The sequence below is a fragment of the Rhineura floridana genome, chromosome 18 (assembly GCF_030035675.1).
Source record: "Rhineura floridana isolate rRhiFlo1 chromosome 18, rRhiFlo1.hap2, whole genome shotgun sequence".
Classification (NCBI taxonomy): domain Eukaryota; kingdom Metazoa; phylum Chordata; class Lepidosauria; order Squamata; family Rhineuridae; genus Rhineura; species Rhineura floridana.
In genome coordinates, this window is record NC_084497.1 from 16,982,464 (window position 1) to 17,008,040 (window position 25,577).

The 25,577-nt window shown below is 46.3% G+C and overlaps 1 protein-coding gene across 2 annotated transcripts in view; it reads left to right on the forward strand.

The window, feature by feature from the left end:
• The window catches only part of LOC133372219 (ATP-dependent RNA helicase DDX19B), a 56,903-nt gene that overhangs the window by 20,279 nt on the left and 11,047 nt on the right, over positions 1-25,577 (forward strand). For both annotated transcript variants that reach the window (XM_061600506.1, XM_061600507.1), the window contains 7 exons: positions 8,401-8,493; positions 9,361-9,463; positions 10,318-10,432; positions 12,402-12,579; positions 18,021-18,258; positions 19,829-19,991; positions 23,097-23,288. In XM_061600506.1, coding sequence (XP_061456490.1) covers positions 8,401-8,493; positions 9,361-9,463; positions 10,318-10,432; positions 12,402-12,579; positions 18,021-18,258; positions 19,829-19,991; positions 23,097-23,288 — 1,082 coding nt within the window. The remainder of the gene's footprint in view (positions 1-8,400; positions 8,494-9,360; positions 9,464-10,317; positions 10,433-12,401; positions 12,580-18,020; positions 18,259-19,828; positions 19,992-23,096; positions 23,289-25,577) is intronic.

Below are 25,577 nucleotides of genomic sequence, written 5' to 3' on the forward strand. Positions count from 1 at the left end.
CGGTGCCAGGTCAAGACTTTCCCCTTCTCCCAGGCATTTTAGCATGTGTTTTTAAATTGCTTTTTAAAAAATGTGTTTTTAAATTGGTATATTTGTTTCTAATATTTTTAATTGTTGTAAACCGCCCAGAGAGCTTCAGCTATGGGGCGATATACAAATACAATCAGTCAGTCAATCAATCAATCAAATCAATAGCCCGTGTGCGTGCGTGTGTGCAAATCTGGTCCCAGACTTGAGGTTCCTCACACCTGTGCCACCCACTGGATTACATTGCCATATTGGCATTATCCATGTAGTTCTATCTTGACAGCTGTAAATATTAATCTTCCTCTCTTTAAATTTTAGTTTCATGTTTGTATATATGAAAATAGAAATGGACTGCCTTCAAGTCGATCCCGACTTATGGCTATCCTATGAGTAGGGAGTTCATGGTAAGTGGTATTCAGAGAGGGTTTACCATTGCCTCCTTCTGAGGCTAGTCCTCCCCAGCTGGCTAGGGCCTGCTCAGCTTGCCACAGCGGCACAAGCCAGCCCCTTCCTTGTCCGCAGCTGCTAGCTGGGGGGCAACTGGGCTCCTTGGGACTATGCTGCTTGCCCACGGCTGCACAGGTGGCAGGGCACGTAACCCCTGAGCCACTCCCTGTGGGGGTGATCTTTAGCTGGCCCTTTACACCCAGGAGACACGAGCGGGGATTTGAACTTGCAGACTCTGGACTCCCAGCCAGGCTCTCCTCCCCACTGTGCTATACCAGCTGTTTGTATATATACAGTAGGGCCCCACTTATACAGCAGGTTAGGGACCAGACCCCCGCTGTACAGTGAAAATCGCCGAAAAGTGGAACATTGATCAGCCGTAGTGCGGGGAGCTCCAGCTGACAGCACTTGGCCCCTGAAGCTCCCCCCGCAACAGCTGATCGATGTTCCACTTTTCCATGCATTGCCCTTTCCCCTCAACCTGCTTGCTCGCCTGCCCTCGTTATGGTGGGGGAGTAGTGCTCCCCTTCTGCGGCAGGCTCCCTGCCGCGGATCGCAGGGAGGGAGCTGCCTGCCTGCCCACACCTGCTCGATTGCCCTTCACTGCCTCCCTCGCTTGCCCCCCCTTTCCCGCTCACCCTCCCCCCTGCCTGTTTGCTCACTCTCTGCTGCCTCCCTTGCTCATTCCCCCTTGCCTGCTCACCCTCCCCCCGTCTGTTTGCTCAGCGCTCGCTGGCTTGCTCTCCACCACCTCCCTTGCTCATCCCCCCTTGCCCGCTCGCCTTCCCCCTGCCTGTTTGCTCAAGCGCTCACTTGCCCTCTGCTGCCTCCCTCGCTTGTCCCCCCTTGCCCGCTCACCCTCCCCCCTTGCCCGCTCACCCTCCCCCCGCCTGTTTGCGCACTCGCTCGCTCTCCGCCGCCTCTCTCGCTCGTCCCCCCTTGCCTGCTCTCTCTCCCCCCTGCCTGTTCGCTCGCGCGCTCACTCACCCTCCGCCGTCTCCCTCAACAATAAAATGGCGCCGGACGCCCTTCTCGGACTCAGCTGCTGAACACGTCGTCAGAGCTTGGGAACATTTCTTTTTTTGAACTACAACTCCCATCAGCCCAACCGTAGTTTAAAAAAGGAACGTTTCCAAGCTCTGACGATGCGCTCAGGGCGCCATCAATTCACGTCATGCCGCAGAATCGCTACAAAAACGGAACAAGTCCATGGAACATGGACACAATTCAATTCGCTGCATTAGCGAAGCACCGTAAAGTGGGGCCCTACTGTAGATTTATGTAATTGGCAAGAATTTTAGTAGCAAACAAGGCAGGAGTGTCCCTACATCAGAGTAACAGCATGAAACAGACCTGATGCTCCGTGGTGTGCTTGGCAGTGTCTGGCAGGCTTTTTTTTGGGGGGGGGGGAGAATTTTCCTCCTCCAGTGCTGGAGTGGTAAAAAATAAGGTTTTGCCCTGTTAAAAGTAAAGTTGTCAGAAATGTTTTTTCTTTGAGTTTGCTTGCAATGTGAACAGCTGTTGGGTTTTGCCCTTGTAGTCAGTGTTGCATGTGTCAAACAACCAGCTCTGCTTCTTGGACACATGTTGCTTCATTCTGAATTGGTATCCAGATGGGCACTGTGAGGTGCGCTGACCTAGAGGAATTGTTAATCAGAGCAAACAAGTTGGACGTGCAACAAAATGTTGTAGTGCATCCTCGTTTTCTAACAGCTCCTGCTCAGAGTTTCAGCTAGTTAACCATGCCATCCTCTTGGTTATTCCATTTTCCTGCAGGGAATGGAGGGGATCCTTAGATGGCTTGTCCATCCTACTTGTTCTGCTTGCTCCACTGAGTGGGAGGAACAACCCATTCCAGGACCTTCTTCATCCCCTGCACAAACTTAACTTCTCGTGATAAGTCCAATGTTCTATTCCGTTTTTCTCCCCCTACCACCATTTGTTTGTTCTTTTCCCCAACAAACACTTAACATTTCATGCTGACCATGCTCAACCTTCGTTAGGCTGTTTGTTTATTTTGTCAGTATAAAGATTCTCCGTGGCACAGAGTGGTAAGCGGCGGTAACGCAGCCGAAGCTCTGCTCACGGCCGGAGTTCAATTCCAACGGAAGGAGGAAGTCGAATCTCCGGTAAAAGGGGTCGAGGTCCACTCAGCTTTCCATCCATCCGTGGTTGGGGTAAAGAAAGGCCGGGGAAGGAACTGGCAATCCCACCCCATATATACAGTCTGCCTAGTAAACGTCGCAAGACGTCACCCTAAGAATCGGAAACGACTCGCACTACAAGTGCAGGGACACCTTTACCTTTTTTATAAAGAATTTTGTAACTTTTGCCAACCTTGCTGTCCCTGAGAGTGTACTGCCCCCTACCTCTTATTCTCACTGGCCTAATTTCTGTCAGCACTCAGCACTTGTGCTCACTATTAAAGGAAGTGGTAGCCTGCTGTTTGCCTTGAGGGCTCCATCTTGTCTGGTTAGCTAGCAGAGCATGGTGGAGAAATCTATTTCCTCTTGCTTGTTTCCAAAATGGTGAACGTCTGGGTCATTGGCACCAACTGTCTTCTGGATGTGATTCAAATGGCTAGGCTTGGCCTATAAACATTTCTGAAAGCAGCCTTTGTGAGCCAGCTTGGCCCACGGTTCAGGGACTGCACTGACATGGCCCAGAAATTCAGCCATAACAGTGGCATTTAGTACACCCAAGGACTGGGGGGCATCTTGTACGCATCTTTGCCCCTCCCTGGTAACATTAGTCCATCTTACAGTATTTTGAATTTTTCATAAGCTGCCTTGAACTTTGGCTGGTAGGTAAGATACAAATGAACAGTTTGCTGCCCTAATTATAGTTGTTGCCTAATTGGCAGATAATGGCTGGCCAGCTTTGTTTGAGTCCTTTTAAAGACGAAAAGCAGCTGGACTTGTAAGCTTATTGCTATGTCCACTGAGCACACAGGAAAAGCAGAGTTGCATCTTGTTGCATCTTGTGCAAGCCTTTTTATGTATCTCAGAGAAACCAAAATGATGTGAGAGTTTTGAAGGTGCCAGATGAAATTGCTATTTCCTCCCCCCCCTTCATGTCCCAAGAAGCATCACACTGCAAGCAATAGGGCTGGATCATAATCTTTTTGAGGCCAATGTATAGTCCCCCTTCCCCCCAGCTTTCTCTGTGGTCAAGTATGTGCAAATATGCTTTGTGCAAATGTGAAATTGCTATGATGCTAGTCCTCCTGGGTTTGGAGGAGCTTGGGCAGCAAAGGTGCAGACAAAAAGAGGGGCAGATGTATTGAGCTTCCATTGGCTGGGTGATGTCTTAGAATAATTTATTCACCCTCCATACTTATCACCCAGTGGCTTTTCCTCGTCTAGTCTGCTAGCTCCTGCTGTGCTCTCTCTCTCCCTCTCCCTCTCTGTTCTCTCTAGCATGAGAGCTTTCTCTTTCCCCTGTAATATAACCAGCTATCTTAAACTCATGTTTCTTCTTCAGGGATAGCTAATGTGGTGCCTTCCAGGTGTTGAATTGCTACTCACATCATCCTTGACCACTGGCCTTGCTGACTGGGGCTGATGGGGGTCTAGCCTCTGGAGGGCACAATGTAGTGCATCTTTGCCCCATCCTGCTCTTGCATTTCTGTTGTAATCACAACCCAGATGTTCCAGTTCACTCCTTCCCTGGGTCTGGTGCCTCCCACTGTCAAGCCAGACATACATTTTTCCCATCCCCTGTGCTGGGGAATCTCTGTTCGCTCAGTGGTGTCAAGCACTTGGGGTTGAATCCAACTCAGGTCCCATCTGCTGTTGTCAGTATGTTATGTTACGTTTTATTTCTAGGCCGCCTTTCGGCCAAATAGGCCCCCAAGGCGGCTTACACACAAATAAAAATACAAATACAAAATACAAATAAAAACAATACAATTTACAAAAATAAATAAATAAAACTAATAAAGTCCTAACATCTCTAAAAAACAGGAGCAGCAAACCAAAAGCGTTCATCTTCCTGGTAAAGGGCAGTCCCCAGAAAAACATCACTAAGAGCAGGGGTGGGGGGCAAAGCAGGTGGAAAAGCATGCCCCTTGATGGTCCCAGCACAGTCTCATCCCTGCAGCAGCACGTCTCAGCCTGCAGCTCCTCCTGATAAGGCCCAGGCAGAGGGGTGGGGCAAGGCAGATGGAAATGCTTGCCCCTTGATGGTCCCAGCACAGTCCCATCCCTGCAGCAGACCCCTATTCCCCTCACAAATGTACAATTCCCAGAGTTCCCTGGGAAGAGAAATTGATTGTTAAACCACTCTGGGAATTGTGGCTCTGTGAGGGGAATAGGGGTCTCCTAACCACTCTCAGCACCCTTAAACTACGATTCCCAGGATTCTTTGGGTGAAGCCATGACTGTTTAAAGTGGTATAAGAGTGCTTTAAATGTATAGTGCAGCCTACATTGTTCTCTAAGATCCTCCGTGGCGCAGAGTGGTAAGCGGCGGTAACGCAGCCGAAGCTGTGCTCACGGCCGGAGTTCGATTCCAATGGAAGGAGGAAGTTGAATCTCTGGTAAAAGGGGTCGAGGTCCACTCAGCCTTCCATCCATCCGTGGTCGGTAAAATGAGTACCCGGCATACACTGGGGGGTAAAGAAAGGCCGGGGAAGGAACTGGCAATCCCACCCCATCTGTACAGTCTGCCCTAAGAGTCGGAAACGACTCGCACTACAAGTGCATGGACACCTTTACTTTACATTGTTCTCAGAGTTGGCCCATTGGAATTAATGGATCTAAGCTAGTCATGCCCATTAACTTTAGTGGATCTTCTTTGACTAGGATTGGCATTGAATCCAATGGATTATCTGCTGCTGATCACTAAATTTGACCGAATGGCCCCTCTTTTTATCTCCCTGGATAAGATCCCATGCTTAATTTCTTTTAAGCAGTGCATTCCTGCTGATTCTCCAGAGGGGCCTGCTTCTTGCTGAGGAACTGAATGGTTCTGTTGTCACTGGAAAAGGTGCTTCCCCAATCTGCTGCCCCTCCTTCAGGAATAGTGGCCCAGAAGCCATCTGGGGGATGTCAGGTTGGGGAAGGCTGCTTTAGATTGTGCATTCTCGTCTGTCTTGAGGACGCAAAGTATTCAGTTGGAAAAACCAAATGCAGAGCTAATTATAGTGATGTTTGGATAAGTCAAGTCTCCCATTCTTTAGCAGGCTAGGTGTCTCCTTGGCAACTGACTTGAAAGAGCAGGTCTTCATAGATTTCTGGCCTTTTGAGCGAATGGCTGGCTTCTTTCCAGAGGGATTTTCTACTAAGGCCATCGCCTGCTGCCCGGATATTTTCACTGGAGGTGCTGAGAATTGAACTGGGGGACGGTTATTGTGCAAAGCAGCCGCTCTGTCACTTGAGCCAAGAGTCCTTTCCTACATGTGAAGCTGCCTTCATACTGAGTCAGACTTGACTTTTGGTCTGTCTAGTTCAGTATTACTTGTATTGATTGGCAGAAGCTGTTCGGATTTCAGGTGAGAGAGCCTTTCTCTGCTGTAACTAGAGATGCCAGCGATTGAAGCTGGGATCTTTTGCATGCAAAGCCTGCGTGCTACTGAGCCTACAGCCCTTCCCCAGGCGGAATTGTGGATTTTCCTGTTAAAGAATGTAGGAAGTTGCCATATCTTGACATCAGCTCCCCAGGGTCTCAGGCCAAGGTGGTTTTTCCACATCATCTGCTACCCATTTTATTTTAGCTACAGGTGTTGGGAATTGAACCTGGGGCCTTTTTGCATGAACTCATACCACTGAGCAATAGTTTCTCTAGAACACTGTTCTTCTACCTTGGGTCAATCATGCCTGACTGCTGGCCATGCTGGCTGTGGATGATGGGAGTTGTAGTCCAAAAACATCTGTAAGGTTCCAGAACCTGTGTAGCCTAGGGATGACTAATCTGCACTTGACTCTGACTCCCATGTCCCATCCAGCATGGCCAATGATCAGCGACGATGGGAGTCCAGCAATATCTGGAAGATCACAGGTTTTGGTATCGATGCTCTAGGCCATTTTCTCCCAGCTGAGATTGCTTTGGTAGCAGTGAGCTACCCAGGGGTGTTCAAAAGCACCTTTTACAATTGAGGGTTTTAGCCTCCCTGCTTCACACAGGACTGAGGCAGGCCTGCATATAAAAGAAAGCTCTACACTGTGGTTTCAGATAGTTGACAAGGAATTGTGTGTTGAATTGATCTTCGAAAAGATGCCGGAAGGAAATGGGTGCTTCCATTTCTTTGATTGTGTCACTTGTACAGCATTATTAAGAACTTTGGTAGCAGACGAAGTAGCTAATTGTTTTAACTTTTTTGGAGATAAAAACCCACACTTTATCATTTTTAAAGCTCTTGCATTCAGGAGAGACTTTATCTAGAAAACTTTACCTTCATAAAGCGGAGTTCTTGTTGGTTGGTAAAAGGCATAGCGGGGGTTTAGCTTGCTGGCCTTTTGCTCACTGTAGATTACAGTGTACTAATCAATAGCCTGTGTTGCTAGTGTCTGAGGCTGCCTGTTAACTCCTTCCTGCCCAACCCATAGCTTCTCATCCAAAAGGCTAGGGGTGAAATTGAGGTGATGAGTGGCTGTTTCCAAATTAGGACTCATTGGATGGTTCAGAAATGGCAACGAATTGTCGTCTTATGTTAAAGATGTTTTTTCTATGTAGCACAGAGGTCGGGAACCTCTGGCCAGCAGGCCACTCTTGGCCCACCAGGGGGTCTAATTTGGCCCGTAAGGCCATTTCCACAAAAACCACACCCATCTGTTATTCAGTGGGGGTCATTTGGTGACATCAGCAGGGGGGCAAGTTCAGTCCTGTTGGGTGCTGTTTCGTAGGGAATGTGCTGGCAGAGCAGACCCCTCCTCCCATCCATGTGGATCAACTTTGACAGGTGAGCAGGACCAGCTGCATATCAGTCACCTTACTTTCTTGTGTCAGATAATTAATTTTTATTATCACAATTATATTATAGGGTAAAAGCCAATAGATAGGAAAGGACAAGCTTTCATTGTGAAGCATGAAAACTAAAATTAAAAAGGTTTTATTGATGCCTTAACCTATATTCCCAACAAAAAATAAACCCCAACAGAGCTTTTAGCATTCCAAAACACTCTGAAGGGCTCCCTTTCTTCCTAAAACCTATTGGTTTTTATCCAGCTAAGTTCTACTCAACAATAGATCCATTGATATTAATGGACCTACTGTAAGTTAGTCACATCCATTAACTTCTATGGGTCTACTCTGAATAGGACTAGCATCGGCTACAACCCCTTAATGACCTTTTTTTCCATAGTAGGTAAAAACATCTTTTATCAGAGATAAAATAATCAAGTATGCTAATAGTGTACATAGGCAATGAGTTATAATGTTTCTGTATCCAAAGCTTTGGTGTTCTTGGGAACCTCAAGGTTTGAAGTAGGAGAAAAATCTTTGGGAGGAAGGACTGAAGTGGTGGGAAGCCAGCCTAATGAAGACTTGAGTGTGCTGAATGACCGCAGAATTATTAATTAATTAATTAATCTCTTTCCACACAATTGTCTCAGTGCCTGGTTGGAGAATAGAGGGGTGGGTGTGTGGGTGTGGAAACAGGTGTACTGCACAAAAGGTAAAATTTATATTTGTTGCTTTGCTCACTTTTGCCTCTGGCCCTGCTTACCACTGGCATGTGGCCCTTGGAAGGTTGCTCAGAAGGATTCTGGCCCTTGGGCTGAAAAATGCCCCCACGTTATATCCGGTTCCAGAAATGTCTGCAAGTAAAGAGAGAAACGCCCCACATACACACATGCAAAAAAAAATGTTCCAAGAAGCTTCCTATCCAGACAACTGCAAGGTCTAATCCCTCTTTGATTCTGAGACAGGTGTACTGTGTACCTTCAGGTCATTCTTTGAGTCCCTGCTTTCTGCCTTTTCCCCCCAGGAAGCCACAGCTGCTGCAGGGTGTCTATGCCTTGGGTTTCAACAGACCATCCAAGATTCAAGAGAATGCATTGCCAATGATGCTTGCAGAGCCGTATGTATTTGTGCATGCCTGTTGCAGTGCCAGATTGGGCAGGAGGGATGGGTGGCTCTGCCACGTAGTGAGACAGCCTGAGGGCCGGGAGGGATCAGAGGCTAGCAGTGGTGGGCAAGCTTCCCGGCAAAATTGCCCCTCTCCTCTTTCCACTCCCCACAACTAGCAGTTGGATGTGCACATCCTTGGCTCGTGTGGGGGCCCCAAGGAACTGGCCGGAATCCTGCGTGTGTTGAGTGCCCTCCTCCTGGAAGGTACTCTGCAGGATTCTCTGCGACACGCAGGTAGCAGGGCTGGTTGGAGTTGTAGCCCCAAACATTTGGAGGGTGCCAGGCTGGTGAAAGCTACTGTATACAATCTGATTTTCACATGACCTTATTGAAAAAAAACCCCATGTGTCTCAAAAGGCCTGTGGGCCTTGACGAGTATGAAATAACACCGCAAAGGAGTTTCTGGCAGCTGGGCAGGCTGAGTGGATGTCCATGTTTTGGAGCACACTCAGTGCTCACCTTTTGTGCCATGGTTGGAGAAGCAGCCTCTACTCTTGGTGCCTACATGAGGAGATGCTGAGCTGGCTTCCTGGCATTTGGTTCACTGCTGCTTACCAGAAAAGGGAGTGGTGAGGTGTTGAGGAGGTCAGCGTGATCCATCCGCGCATTTGCACAGTGTCCTCCCTGCGGGGAAGCGTAGTGGCTCCACCGCACCCAGTGAGCGGCTTCTGTTAGCATGAGGCCATTTTTATTTTCACGCCACTGGCAACAAGACCTCACTCTTGCATGGGCACCTTGTTAACTTCTGCCACTTCAGTATTTAAACATTTCCTACAAAAAAATGTATCCCCCCCCCCAAATCTTCATTGTGTCTCAGTCCACAGAACCTGATTGCACAGTCCCAGTCTGGAACTGGTAAGACAGCGGCTTTTGTCTTGGCAATGCTTAGCAGAGTGGAACCGGAGAACAGATACCCCCAGGTAAGAAGAGGTCTTTGGCGTGACTCCCATGCAGCCTGGGCTCCTCGGAAGGATTGGGGTGGAGTCCGTTGTCTTGCCACACCTGTATCGGTTCACTGTTGCAAAGCTAGTTCCACATCTCTTTTTATGGTGTGGCTGTGAGATTTAATTGACCAATCGGCGAAATCAGTATTTGGGAACCTTTTTCCGTTCGAGAGCTGCGTTCGCTTCCAGGTGACCTTCCAGGGGCGACATGCCAGTGGAGGCGGGGGGGGGGAGTGAGGCAAAGGGAAAATGGGCAGAACAACAAATAGGAACTACCTTTTGTACAGCAAGGCTAGTTCTGTACACACACTCCCCTCTATACTATCCAGACATTGCCAGTTCAAGGACATGTTCTGCCCAGCCAAAAGAAACTCAAGGGGGGGCGTGTGTGTGCGTAGCAGGGCTGGTGAGTGGTGTGGCCTGGGAAGAAGGGATGTGACTGAAGAGGGTCTGGAGGGCCACACAGAGAGGCCTAAAGGCCTGCATGGGCTGCTTGGGATCAAGTTTCTTTGAAGTTTTGTAAGCTGCTTAAAGACTCTTTACGTAGCAAGCGGTGAATAACAATAATTCAATGACTATTTCAGGGTGGAGAAGAAGATGGAGTCTCTTTAGTCATGACTGAGCCATTTGGGGTGTGTGTGTGCGAGAGAGTATGGAATGGGGGATAGTTTTCCTTCTGGGAATGAATGGGAGCCACTCCACAAGCATGGCATAAAAATGAGGCCATGTGGTGGGGACGCTATGAAGCGGGTATGCGTCTTACTGTCGTAGCATCAGAAGGTCAGCCTGCCGCATGTGACTATCCCAGACTCGCCTCTTTCCTCTTCCAGTGTCTCTGCCTCTCTCCAACATACGAGCTGGCTCTTCAGACGGGCAAGGTGATCGAACAAATGGGCAGGTTTTATCCGGAGCTGAAACTTGCTTACGCAGTTCGAGGCAACAAATGTGAGTGTGGACTATGTCTCATTGAGTTCTGGGGCTTGGGGTATGGGGGCAGTCTGATCCAAAGTAACTTTCAAATTGGCACTGGGAGGGTCTAGCTAGAAAGTTGGTCCGGGCTGAGTGAGAAAAGGCTACGAATGAGGGAGTTGTGTGAAGGCTGTGTCCTGTCTCCGCTGTTGGAAGCAATATGCCTTTGAATGCCAGTTGCTGGGAACCCAAAGTCAGGGAGTGTTGTTGCACTCAGGTCCTGCTTTTGGGCTTCCCACAGACATCTGGTTGGCCACCATGAGAACAGACTGCTGGATTAGATGGGCCTTTGGCCTGATCCAGCCAGGACTCTTACTAGTGGACGTCAGCAGATGGAGAGACCTAAGGATTGCAGAATATTTCACAGAATAGCATGGTAGTCTAGATGCAAGCGGCTCCTTTTCTAGTCCAGTTAAAATAGACGTTAAGGACCACCTCCCATATGCACTTCCAAGATGGTTCTTGGAGACCCTGCTTCATGTTCCTCAACATTTGGGGTGGGTGGTTATGTGAGACGGGCATTCTTAGTGGTGGAACCAAGACTGTGGAACGCCTTTCCTTGTGGTTTGCTTAGTCCCAGATTAGCTTTTTAGGTTCTAATTTGACTCTGTGCTCTTTTTAGAGGAAATTTGGGGTTAACAGATTAAACCAATTTTTTTTTATTATGGATTTATAAACCGCTTCCCAACAAATGTTTCCAAAGTGGTGTAAAACAAAAAGATCAAAATAACTTAACAAAAGTAAGAATTGTATACATAACAGTCTAAAAAGCAGATCTTAAAAACATTAAAAGTTTCCATATAACAGAACTTTTTAAAAATCATCTTCTATTTTGGGGGGCTGTTTTTAACTATTTTTAGTTGTTATATTTTGTGCATTGCCTTGAGATATATATGTGAAAGGCAATTAATAATATGGTTGAGTCACTTTTCAGGGCAGGAGTGGGGAATCTTTGGCCCCCCAGACATTACTGAACTAAAACGCCCATCAGTCCCAAGCAGCAGGGCCAGCAGCCAGGGATGATGGGAGTTGTAGTTCAGCAGCATCTGGGGGGGCCATGCCTACTTCAAGGAAAGCCCTCTTTAAAAGGTACATTTTTCAGTAGCTGTCTAAAAGCAAAAAAAACAAGGCATTTGTCTAAGTTCGTCCAGAAGCTGATTGCATAGAGATAAAGTCTTGTTACATTTGTTTATTGGTTGGCGGTCGGTGGCTTGTATTTTGCTATTTTTATTTTGTGATGCTTTTTTTAAAAAGGCTCTTAAATAAAAGTCTCTTAAATATAATAATAAATATAAGTCTCTTAAATAAAATAATCTAAATAATAGCCTATTCTAGGATAAGCTGCAGCTGGGAGGTTTGCTGTCTATTTCTGGAGCTTTCTAAGTGTTAGAGAGGAGAGGGAGAGGACAAGGAATGTTTCTTGGGCTATCCATTCCTTTCCCCTAATCCTGAATGGATTAGCATAGGAAGGGAGGGATGTTCCCTGCTTTCCCAAGGCAAGGAAATGGCAAAAAGTACATAAATTTCCAGGGAGGGACAGAGTCTTAACTGGCATGCCATTTGCAGGGTTGACCTCACAGTGGAACGCATCCAGATGAGTCTGATAGTCACAGCGCTTGAGCCATCAGAATCTGGGTGAGGCCAATTGGCCCATCAAGTTGGTGTTTCTATGAGTGATCTGATTGTTTGGTAATGAATGGGCAGGGGGTTCTGTTTGCAGAATTGAGGTGCTCTTTAAATGTTGAATTTTAGACTTGGTGGGGACTGGAATTGGGGAGCAGGAGGAGAGAAGAGAGAAAACTGGTTGCCACCTTTGAAAGAAGGTCAAAGTGTAGTCGGATCACTCCAATGAGACTCGAGCATCCCCAAGAGCATTTATGTGCTCTCTGGAGGAAAGAGAACATCTCCTTACTGTGCATTGAGTCTTGAACTTGTCTGTTAACAGTGGAGCGTGGCCAGAAGATTGCTGAGCAGATTGTCATTGGCACACCGGGCACCGTCCTGGACTGGTGCTCCAAGCTGAAATTCATCGACCCCAAGAAGATCAAAGTCTTTGTCTTGGATGAGGCGGATGTCATGATTGCCACCCAAGGACACCAAGATCAAAGCATCCGTATCCAGAGGTAAGGGGGTGGGGTGGGCGGGCTGTGCATTCAGGTAGGTGCCTTGTTGTTGGTTGGAAGCCAGACTGCCCTGGCACAGTTGCAGCTGTGCCATCGACCAGCGCCCTTCCAGTTAGTCGCACATTTCAACAAATATTAAACGTTGACTTGATTTTCACCTGGACTGGCCAGGAAGAGTTTGGCCCTTGCCTAATAGTTGGTGGCAGTTGTTCCATGAGCTCTGGTCCTTCCTTTTATCTATCCCAATCTGCCAAGAATGCTGTTTTATGTAAAATCTATTATATATAATATGTTATTTTATGTAAACCTTGTAGAGCAGGGGCTCCCGAACTCTTTCCACACTGAATTTATGTTTGAAGGCAGGAGAGATGACACATCCATCACATTAAATATTCATCTTGATTTTTTATTGCATTTTTTATTCTTTTATTTCTTATACTATATTTTGTTGCATTACAGTGACCTCTCTTGAATTCTAATACAGTATCTAGTACAGCATATTACGATTGCTACAATATGCAGAAAAATAATGGTTTTTATTCATGTAAAAGTGATAATTCATAATAAGTGGTGCACCAAGACCCTCAGCAATTCTGAAGTGGCATGCGTGGGGGGGAGATGCTTGGAAGCCACTGGTTTCTAGATATATATTATATTTTTGTAAGCGTCACATGTGACGCCCTTCCCTGGCTCTCCCTGTCAGGTTCCTACCTGCTCGTGGTTACTGCCCGTCACTAGGCACCACCAGGGACTCCACCAGTCCGGACTGTCCTTTTTATGGTTTCTCTCCCCGCTCTAGCACAGATCTCAACAGATCCCCCTGCTAGGCAGCACCACCAGTCACGTCCTATAACCAGTATTCCCAGAGACTCTGCCTGAGTCTCTCTATCAGGTTACCTCTGTGACTGAGTGCTTAAGTTGTCCCCAATCCCTTTGATTTTTATATATAATTCTGGTTTGCTCTGAATACTTGTGGTGTTATATTATCCCCCTCACCGCTGCCACCATTTGTTACAGTTTCCCTTCAGCCTTGGTATTTACCTTACCCTCCCTTCTGGTCTGTGAAACCCCAGCCAAGGATCAGGCCTTTGGTAAACCAAATATATTTATTAAATAACAAAGATAACAAGATTTCTTTATAAAGGCACTTAGGCATATGGTTTCATCTATCCCTGAGGTACTGGTCTTAGTATTAATCCGAACTCCACACTCTCCTCACATCCACCAACTCTCCACACAATCTCCTCTCAAAAACCCACCAAAACAACCCACTAACATCCACCCAGATTTAACTGTCATCCTTCCATTTATACTCTCCGCCATTCTCCACCCTCAGCCAATCATCCAGCATTCTACTGCCCATTCACTCCCCCTCCTCTTTCACTCCACTTACCATGTATCTTCTATTCAAACAGCACTTACCATATATACACTAATACAGGAACATCACATCACACTGCCTGTGAATGCTGCTGGGCAGGTGCATACCTGTGCTGAAGTGTTCATGGGTAGCATGATGCTTACAGGCCAGGTGGGCACAGAGAGGCAAACTGCAGTGGTGTTGGTGGGAGCAGCTGGCAGGCCTAGCCAGGGCCTAGATGGCAGGTGAGGAAGCAGCAGCAGCAACAAGGTTATAAGGTAAATGGGGAATGGGGGGGAGTTTTGGAGACCTGGGGGGGGCAAGGGTTGGAGACCTGGGGGGATTGGGTGGGCTCTTGCCACCTGTGGGGGGTGAGGTTGGGGAACAATTAGGGGACATCTGGCAGAGGCGGTGGGGGAGAGTCCTGGGGGCACATGGTAGAGGAGATGGAGGGATGGCTAGTGGGCACCTGGCAGAGGGGGTGGGGAGAGGCCTTGGGAGTGCTGTTGAGTGGGGTATAGGAGGGGTGGGGAGTGCAGCGAGCAGGGGTGGCAGCCCCTAGTAGAGATATATTTTTATAATTAAGCATCTTGTTGAATAAAATAAATCTATGGGCCAGGCAGCAACATACAGAGCAGCTCCCTTGACAGCTGTAAACGTTCTTTGGTTACTGAACTGCATGGCGGGGCTTGGATACATGCAAATATTGAAGGACGGCTGTGTTTCAGTACTCAGATTGTTTTGAAAAGTGTGAATTTGAGAGACTGGACTTTAAATGCAAGCCAAATCAAATTGTCTCCCATCCTTACTTAACCAGTGATCACGGCCAATGGTCGGGGATGGAGGATAAGGCTGTCAGTGGCTATGTTCTACCTCCACTGTCAGGCCCTGCTTGTGGGCTTCCCATATGTGCATGTGGTTGGCCACTGTGAGAACAAGATGCTGACTAGATTGGCCAGATCCAGCAGTGCTATTCGTATGATGATAGGAGCTGGAGTCCGGCAATATCTGGAGGGCCACAGCTTCCCCAGCTTGCATTAGTTACTGATCAGAGGGCCTGAGAGTTAAGGATGCGCTTAACCTTATTTTTAATGGTGGAATAGGAAATGAAAAATGACCCCCCCCCCAAATATCTCAAAAAGCTAACCTCTGTTGAGCCTTGTGTGAAACATGTACACATTCAGATGCTCATGTGTGACTTTACCAGGATGTTACTCTTTGGGTTCCTGGTGGAGACCTCAGTGAAAATGTCACCTAGGTGTGTGGCAGGTGAGGGGGAAAAAAGGTACATTTCATCTTTATCATTGTCGGTTTGTATGCTGCCTTTCCATAGCAAACTGAAGACAGTTCACAACATCCAAGTTTTACATAATTTGCTAACAGTTAAAAGACATACCTGTAAAGAAAACCTGAGCTGACATAACTGAAATGGTGCTGCTGTAGGGAATTATGCGCAATATCTTGTAAGGGTTTCTGGGAACCTTTAGGCTAGGAAAATCTGGCTGCTTCACTAACTTCAACTGAGCTTGTTAACACCTGAGAGGAGGCACCTGTGCTATCAGTTCATGCCTAGCACTGAAAGCCACAAACTGGACACTGTCTTCAGAGGCTGTAAATCTGCACATCTACCTTTGCGGAGAACGCCCTGGAACCTTCTGGGTTGATAGCCGGTATGGAGAACAAGCCTTATGAGGAAAGGTTGAAGGAACTTGGCTTGTTCAGTCTGGTGAAGAGAAGGCTGAGGGGCGACATGATTGCCCTCTTTAAGTACCTGAAGGGCTGTCACATAGAGGAGGGTACAGATTTGTTCTCTGCTGCCCCAGAGGGTAGGACTAGGTCTAATGGTTTTAAGTTGCAGGAGCGTAGATTCAGATTGGACATTAGAAGGAACTTCTTGACAGTAAGGGCAGTTCGGCAATGGAACCGACTGCCTAGGGAGGTGGTGGGATCCCCTTCACTGGATGTCTTCAAGCAGAGGCTAGACAGCTATCTGCGGGAGATGCTCTAGCTGTGGATTTCCTGCTGTGAGCAGGGGGTTGGACTCGATGGCCTACAAGGCCCCTTCCAACTCTATGATTCTATGATTCTATCACCAGGAAGCCTGCTGATTGGCCATCCAGTCTTTGGCTGTTGCTGTGCATTTTCTTATAAAAGTAGATTCTTCATTTAGCTAGTTGCCCCACTTTATCCAGATTTGACCTAACGTTACATCTGCTGGATTATAGAACCCTGTGGGGTCAGATTGGGTCAGGTTTGCTGCCTTCCTATGCCTTTGTGAGCATGGCAGCAGTCCAGGTTCGTTGTTTTCAGATCTGTGTTTTGTTCAGTAAATGACCATGCGTGACCCTTGGGAGTGTTTGGCCTAAAGGAACTGTTTTGCTGCTGTCTTTTATATACACTTATTTTAATTCTTAACAAAGCTACATCATATTTTTTGGTGTCTGATCATTGGGAACTAGCGTGGCTCTAAATCCAGCACAAGCTGGCCGCAGAGCTACAAGCTACTGAGAGATTGGTTTGGGCCTGAGGCTCCAGAGTGACTTTTGCCTCTTGCTTCCTAGAATCTCTGGCAAATGCATTTCAGGCACTTTGGATTTCCCCTTGGTCTAAAGAGTGGGACTCGTAAAAGGGATGCTGGCAGTCTACTTTCCTTGCAGGGTCGGCGTTTGGCATTTAGTCCACCTTGGCAAGGGTGGCACCATGGGAACACAAGTAGTTATTTACAATGACAAAAATGTAGTCATAAACAATAAACTAATGAAACATCTCCTGTTAATACATATGCAGTAAAATTAAACAACCCCCGATAATTCACAATAAGGTCCAACAACAAGAAATACAAGACCATAATTCAGACAAAAGCAAAAAAAAAAAAGTATCCCCTAAATTCCATGTTGGGATTATAAAGGAAGGAGTTGCAAAATAAGAACTGACGGTGTCGTAGCGCCTTTGTGTAAGTAGGTGGCGTGGCCACATTTAGAATGCTGTGTACAGTCGTGATCACCCCGTCTCTGAAAGGATCCGCAAAAGTTGCAGCCAACATGATAAGGGCTTGGAGTCCTTTTGCTTTGAGGAATCCTAAGCAGGGGCATTGGGTGGAGGTTCATAGAACTATGCATAAGAACAGCCTGTTGGATCAGGCCAATGGCCTATCTAGTCTAGCATCCTGTTCTTACAGTGGTCAAATCAGATGCCTATGGGAAGCTTGCAAGCTGGACCTAATGCAACAACTCTCTCCTCCTCTTCCTGCGGTTTCCAGCAACTGCTATTCAGAAGCATACTGCCTTTAACCATTTTGGCTAGTAGCCATATCCTCCATATTTTTGTCTAATCCTCTGTTAAAGCCATCCAAATTGGTGGCCATTACTGCCTCCTGTGGGATCAGATTCCGTGGTTGAACTGCAGGAAATACTTTCTTTATCTTGGATCTTCCAACATTAAGCTTCATAGGATGACCACGAGTTTTAGGGTTACGAGAGAGGGTGAAAAACTTTTCTCTGTTCCCTTTCCATTCTGTCGCCTCTTAACTCACTTTTTCTCTAAACTAAAAAGCCCCCAAATATTGCAACCTTTGCTGATAGGGGAGTTGCTCCATTCCCTTGATCATTTTGGTAGCCTTTTTCCAAACCTTTTCATGATGTGGGGAAAACAGAGAAGTTCTAATAACGTTAGAAATTTGAGGTTGTCCAATGAAATTGATTGGACAGTAGGTGGGCAAAAGGAAGTCCTTTGCATGATACATAATTAGACCAATTTTTTGTGTCTTAGGATGTGGTGAAATTATAGGGGTTACACATTTATGTAAGAGGAGAAGCCTATCAATGGCTGTAGCAATGATGGCTCTATGGAACCTTCATGTTTGGAGACAGTCTAACTCTGAATATCAGCTGCTGGGGGAGGGGGACGCCCAAATGGCAGTGAGAGGGCTGTTTCCTTTACGATTCCTGGGATCTTCTGGTTGGTGGCTGTTAGGAAGAAGACGCTGGGGCTAGGTAGGCCTTTGGTGCAATCCTGCAGAGTTCTTTCTGTGACTCCCTTCAGCTGAGAGTAGAGTGTATCTTTTCCCATCCCATCCCTTCAGGATGCTTCCCAGAGACTGCCAGATGCTGCTGTTTTCAGCCACCTTTGAAGACTCGGTGTGGAAGTTTGCCCAGAAAGTTGTCCCTGACCCCAACATCATCAAGCTGAAGCGGGAGGAGGAGACACTGGACACCATCAAGCAATACTACGTGCTGTGCAACAGCCGTGAGGAGAAATTCCATGCCCTCTGCAACATCTATGGCGCCATCACGATCGCGCAAGCAATGATCTTCTGCCACGTGGGTGCTTTCCATGTTTTCTGTTATGAAATAAAAATGCAAACTAAATAAGAAAGCATGCAATGGCCTGTTGCAGAGCAGCTTACAAAATATTCTTTGCAGATAGTAACCATTTTTGATGGAGATTTTGCTCTTATGCTGTTCCTAGTAATGTGTGGTTCAGCATTTTCCTGAGTAATGGAGCCTATTTTTTCAAAAAGATTGATGGTCAGTTTGTCTCCTTTCTCCAGCTCCCACTATATTTATTAATTTTATCATTTGGGTACTATCCCATATTCTTATAATCCAGTTAATTTTCCCCCATTTGAAACTAATTGCCATATATGTCCCCGTAGTAGAACTAACGGGTTTACTGGTAGCAAATACCCTGTATTTTAATACTGCAGTCCAGAAGGGTCTTATTTTAGGACCTGACCAAAGTACATGTAATATATCAGTTTTTGTAGTTTTGCGTCTCCAGCAAAATAAATAACCTATTTATTTGATTTAAATCTAGCTGCGGTCAAGTGCCGTCTAAAGATGATTTTGTAGAAATTTTCTTTGAGAATTTATAGTTTGTAGGAGAATGCGGGCGGTATTTTGACACGTCCCCTCAGTGCAACGATTACTGCTACTGCAACTAGACATTCCCCACCTCTCCTCCCACCACCACGCCCCGCACCCTCTCCAACTCGGCTCTGGAGGTTTGGAGAAACCCTTAGAAAAGACTTGGGGGTGAGCAGGGGAAGAAGGGGAACTCCTGTTGTCATCCTTGCACTGACGGAACTCTGACTTGGCTCTGTATTGGATCCAAGTGTTCTCGTATCCATTTCCAAGTTTTGATGGGGATTTCTTGCCCCAGATCTCTTTCCCATCTTGCTTGATAAGTATTGGGCATTCCAGATTCATTATGATTTTCTGAGTCTCCTGGAGTACCATATGAGGGAAGAGGCTGGTGCATTATAATTTTAAAAGAGAATCAATTGGCTCTTTTCATACCCAGCTGTAGCTGCTGGAGACTTTAACCTGCAAGCAAGGGTAAAACCTATTCTTACATGGTATAAAAATAAACAGTGTCTTTAAAATGACTTACCTTCAACCTTTTGGGGGCCAGTGGGCACATTTGGAATTCTTCAGTGCTCAAAACGCTGCTGTGGGGGGTGCAGCCTTTCACAAAATGGCATTTAAAAGAGCAGAAACAGAGGAAGGGCCATGAAATAGTGCAGGCATGACCCCCCCATCAGCCACCCCTATCAGTGGGGTGGACAGGCACCTTCACCATCCACTGCTGCACTTGTTCAGAGAGAAGCTGTTTGTACCTCTCCTCTGTTCAGAAGGAGTGGGATGGAGGGTGTCTAATCCTGGCATCCAATTAAAGTGGGCATATTTAAAGGGGGAGTGTTCAATATAGGAGAGCTTAAGCCAGTGCAAACAGGAATTGAGGAGGAAGAGCATGGTGAAGTGCTTATTTGCAAGGGCAGGAGGGATAAGCAAAGGTGGGAATCCCTTTCCATTAACAAATGCCCCTCTTGTTTCCTTCCCCCCCAAAAGCTTAACGGGCTACTCCTCTTTTTCTGTTTACCTTTTGCAGACTCGCAAAACGGCTGGCTGGCTGGCAGGAGAGCTCTCCAAGGAGGGTCATCAGGTGGCCCTCTTGAGTGGTGAGATGATGGTGGAGCAACGGGCTGCGGTGATTGAGCGCTTCCGGGAGGGCAAGGAGAAAGTTTTGGTGACGACGAATGTCTGTGCCCGAGGTAACAGTGGTGTCTTGCTCTGCATCAGCAGCTGGTTGGGTGTGTGCTGCACGACGCACATTGTGTTGCCCCTGCAGCACAGGTGGAGGGGTCTTTTTCAGTTGACGACTGCGTTGTCTCATGGGCAACTTCTGGGGGGGCAGAGCTGGAGTGTAGTGTAGGTCCAAGGTTGCTTACTTGCCTTGCCCTGCCCTCTGTCAAGGCAAACGAGAGGCATTATCACAGTTCAAGGACACAGTCCAGCCAGGCAGAAGCACATAAGGAGGACATGGAGTGGGGTTGGTGAGGGATGTTGGCCTGGGGAGAGTCCTGAGGGCCGGACAGAGGCCCCATGTTTGTCTGGCTCTTGCAGTGATTGTGAGCTGAGGTTTCCAGGCTTTGAACCCTTTCCTGCCCCACATCTCTTACGAGCAGCTTTTCCCCGTTTCCATGATGTCTCTGCTCTTCTTTCTCCCTATTATATGCAATCTCTTTCCCCTCCTCCCCATCTAAATATTTGGAAATCTTCCATAATGGGAGCAAAATAGATGTTTTGCAAAGCAAAATTCACAATATGTCTAAACTTCCTGGGAGATCTTAAATCTTTCCCAAATGGGGTATCTAGAAATACAGCACAAGCCTTGCAACGTTCAGGTCTGTCTTAATGGCCTTTTGGAATTTACATCTTGTCTTGTTTAGTTCAATTGGGAATGTATGTACCTCCCTTGTTGTAACTGAGTCAGACCACTGGTCAGTCAAGGGGAATCTGAGGCTCTTCAGATGATAATGGCAGACCAGCAACCCTGACCATTGGCCATCTTGACTGGGGTTGAAGGGAGCTGAACTCCAACCATGTCTGAAGGGCCACAGATTTTCCACCTCTGATCTATAGCCTCTGCAAGTCACTGGCTGCCAGTTAGCTACCAAGCTAAGTTCAAGGTGCTGTTTTTTGTGTACAAAGACCTATACAGATTTGGGACAAGATACCTGGAAGATAATCTCGCCCATTATATCCCAGTCAATCACTGCACTCTGCAGACACCATCTTTTCAGAGGTTTGTTCTGCACAATCTAAGGCAATCGGGGCTTTAGTCTCGTGGCATCTGCTCTTTGGAGTTTCCTCCTGTTAAATGTTAGTAGGTGCCGTCTTAGTCTTTTCGGTGCCTGTTGAAGACCTTCCTCTTTTACGTAGACACCTTTTTAAGTAGAGGAAGGGTGGGCTATAAAATTAATTAATTGGTGCTTCTCTAGGGTTTCAAACAGGCAGCCTTTCCCAACTCTTCCTGGCAGATATAAAATGAATAGCAACTCTCCAGGGTTTCAGACAGGCAGCCTTTCTCAACCCTTCCCAGACATGCCCGGAACTGAACCTGGGACCTTTTGCATTCAGACCATGTGCTGTACCACAGAGCAACGACTTCTTCCCCAGAGGAGAGAGGTCTATCAATGGCTATTAGCCATGAGGCTTGGCAGAATGCCGTTGAATACTACTGTTGTTGGTCTGCAGCTCTTATTAGCCCCAGCCGACATAGCCAATGGTCAGGGATGATGAAGTTGGAGCCCACCTACATATGGAAGGCACAATGTTGGCTATTCATGAGTTTTGGACAGCAGTCTTTCCCAGTCCTTTCCTGGAGATGCAAGGGTTTAAACCTGGAACCTTATGAATACCAGGCAGGTGCTATGCCACTGAGCTACAGACCTCCCCCAGTAGATGTGTTATCTAACACATATGTTATCTCTAAATTCCATGTCTCTCAGTAATCCTTGCAACAGCCATGTTAATAAGGCAAGGCTGGTCACAAGTACTTTTATGTTGAGGGGGAAACTGAAGATGGCTTATCCAAAGACCATAGTAGATGTTACACAAGAGACATGTGTGAGGAAATGAGAAGGACTTTATGAAAAATGGATTTGATAATGATAAAAATGATTCACTTCTAGAGACCCTGGGAATACTAACAATACACTCATGAAAAACTACAAAACTTTTGTGATCTGTTGGAATAGAACTAAAACTTACAAACAAGTACATGTGTCAGGAAATACTGAATATTGTATAATTTTTGTTTATATAAATTGTAACGCCTCTTCTTTTTTTGGACCCTCTGTGCTTTGTTTTTGATGTATATTTTATTAAAATAAAAATTGAGAGAGAAACAGTTTGGTATAATGAAAGTGGTGAAGCTAAGAAGAGTTGCAATGTGCCTGTTGTTTCATTGTTTTCAACCCTTTTCCCTACTGTGCTCTTTCAGGTGGGAATTATTTTTTACAATAAATTGTTGGCTGATTTTTTTTAAAAGGGTTCATATTAGGCATGCTGTGCTGCAAACCTTTTTCATCACACAAGCCGTTCTCTCAAAATCTCCCATGATGCCGCTCAAGATAGAGCAGCCATTGCTGTTCCACTCTTCTCTCCCTGGTATCCTCAATTTAAGCGCAATCATGCAAGAGCTCATTATTTTGAGGTTCTCCCCTTTCCCCAACTCAGAAGGGCATTTACAGAACTCGGGTTCCAGCAGATGCCCTCTGCATATCTCGATGGGAGATACCTTAGAATTCCAGTCACAGAACGGAACTGTATTATGGGTGTAATCAGATCGAAGATATAATCCATTTCTTGCTGTACCATCCTTTGTATGTGGATCCTAGGGGAAAATTTCGGTCAGATATTATTTGGATGTTCTCTGATCAAACGCCCCAAGAAACGGTAGTGGAACTTTTAGCTGACAAATATTTATATATCACATATTCGGTAGCCCAGTTTGCATTGGCAGCTAAGAAGTTGAGGGCTCTCCATATTAAGAATTATGCGGTATTATAAATTTTTATCTTTAAGGGCCGAGTGTTTCATTTTAATGAGAGCTTTGAGTAAGATCAGGGTGGATTAGTTTTAATGTGTTAATTGATGGTTGCTTTTAGATGGATTATGATTGTTTTTAATATGTGTATTGTATTTTATATTGTTGTACGTCGCCTAGAGTGTCCGTTAACCCGGACAGATAGGCGACCCACAAATAAAATTATTATTATTATTAAGATGGATTTTTTAAGCAATATTTTGTACGCATTGTTAAGGCCTTTGACTATATACAATAAAGTTCTGACAACACTCTCCTCCCTTAGGGATCGATGTGGAGCAGGTCTCTGTCGTCATCAACTTTGACCTTCCGGTTGATAAAGATGGGAATCCAGACAACGAGACGTACCTTCACCGCATCGGTCGCACAGGCCGGTTTGGCAAGAGGGGCTTGGCCGTCAACATGGTGGACAGCAAGCACAGTTTGAGCATCCTTAACAGAATCCAGGAACATTTCAGTACGTCCTGTTCCACTACTTTCCCTGCTCAGAGCAAGAGGTGGTTCTCGAGTGAACACAAGGACACCATCAAATGGGTTGTTATCCACAATTGCTTAACGAGGCAGAAAAACATCATTGCTCCAGGTTGCTTCTGGGTAGTCCCTCCTCTGGAGCCCCAGTTCACTTTTCTGTCTCACTTGAAAAGGATGCTTTTGCTGGCATTCTTCTGGCCTTGAACTGACTGGGAGTGTGTGAGTTTAAATTTATTAAGCTGACAATTTCTGCTGCCATTTCTTCCAGGATTTGTTACTGGTCTTTTTCAAAGTGCTGAAAGTTTTCCACTAATTAATTCATAACTAACTGATTTCTTGTAACTAATATTTAAATCCATTCTGATTATTCTCCCCAACCATCTTCCCCATCTGCTAATTAACTGATCTACCCAACAATAATAGAATCATAGAATAGTAGAGTTGGAAGGGGTCTGTAAGGCCATCAAGTCCAACCCCGTGCTCAATGCAGGAATCCAAATCAAAGCATTCCTGACAGATGGCTGTCCAGCTGCCTCTTGAATGCCTCCAGTGTTGGAGAGCCCACTACCTCTCTAGGTCATTGGTTCCATTGTCGTACTGCTCTAACAGTTAGGAAGTTTTTCCTGATGTCCAGTCGAAAGCTGGCTTCCTGCAACTTGAGCCCATTATTCTGTGCCCTGCACTCTAAGAAGAGATCCTGGCCCTCCTCTGTGTGACAACCTCTCATATACTTGAAGAGTGCTATCATATATTCCCTCAATCTTCTCTTCTCCAGTCTGAACATGCCCAGTTCTTTCAGTCTCTCCTCATAGGGCTTTGTTTCCAGTCCCCTGATCATCCTTGTTGCCCTCCTCTGAACCTGTTCCAGTTTGTCGGCATCCTTCTTGAAGTGCAGAGACCAGAACTGGATGCAGTATTCAAGATGAGACCTAACCAGTGCTGAATAGAGGGGAACCAATGCTTCATGCGATTTGGAAACTATACTTCTGTTAATGCAGCCTAATATAGCACTTGCCTTTTTTGCCGCCACATTGCACTGTTGGCTCATATTCAGCTTGTGATGAATGATAATTCCAAGATCCTTCTCATGTGTCATATTGCTGAGCCAAGTATCTTATAACTGTGCATTTGGTTTCTTTTTCCTAGGTGTAGAAATTTGCATTTATCCCTGTTGAATTTCATTCTGTTGTTTTCAGCCCACTGCTCTGGCCTGTCAAGTTCTCTTTGAATTTTGTTTCTGTCTTCCACGGTATTAGCTGTGTCCCCCAATTTTGTATCATCTGCAAATTTGATAAGCATGCTCTGTACCTCCTCATCCAAGTCGTTAATAAAAATGTTGAAGCGCACAGGGCCCAGGACCGAGCCCTGTGGTACCCCACTTGTTACATCTGCCCAGTTTGAGAAGGAACCATTGATAAGTACTCTTTGAGTATGATTCTGGAGCCAACTGTGGATCCACCTGATAGTTTCTCCATCCAGTCCACATTCCACATTAAGCTATTTTGCTAATCAGAATATCATGGGGCACTTTGTCAGAAGCTTTGCTGAAGCCAAGGTATATTATGTCCACAGCATTCCCACAGTCTACAAGGGAGGTTACCTGATGAAAAAATGAGATAAGATTAGTTTGGCAGGATTTGTTCTTCTTAAATCCATGTTGGCTCCTAGTAATCACTGCATTGCTTTCAAGGTGCTTACAGATTGACCGCTTTATCATCTGCTCCAGAGTTTTTCCAGGGATTGATGTTAGGCTGACTGGTCTGTAGTTTCCCGGTTCCTCTTTTTTGCCCTTTTTGAAGATAGGGACAACATTAGCTCTCCTCCAGTCATCCGGCACTTCACCGGCACTCCATGATTTCGCAAAGATAATCGACAGTGGTTCTGAGAATTCTTCAGCCAGTTCTTTCAATACTCTAGGATGCAGTTTATCGGGCCCTGCCGATTAAGAACATAAGAAGAGCCTGCTGGATCAGGCCAGTGGCCCATCTAGTCCAGCATCCTGTTCTCATAGTGGCCAACCAGGTGCCTGGGGGAAGCCCGCAAGCAGGACCTGAGTGCAAGAACACTCTCCCCTCCTGAGGCTTCCGGCAACTGGTCTTCAGAAGCATGCTGCCTCTGACTAGGGTGGCACAGCCATCATGGCTAGTAGCCATTGATAGCCCTGTCCTCCATGAATTTGTCTAATCTTCTTTTAAAGCCATCCAAGCTGGTGGCCATTACTGCATCTTGTGGGAGCAAATTCCATAGTTTAACTATGTGCTGAGTAAAGAAGTAC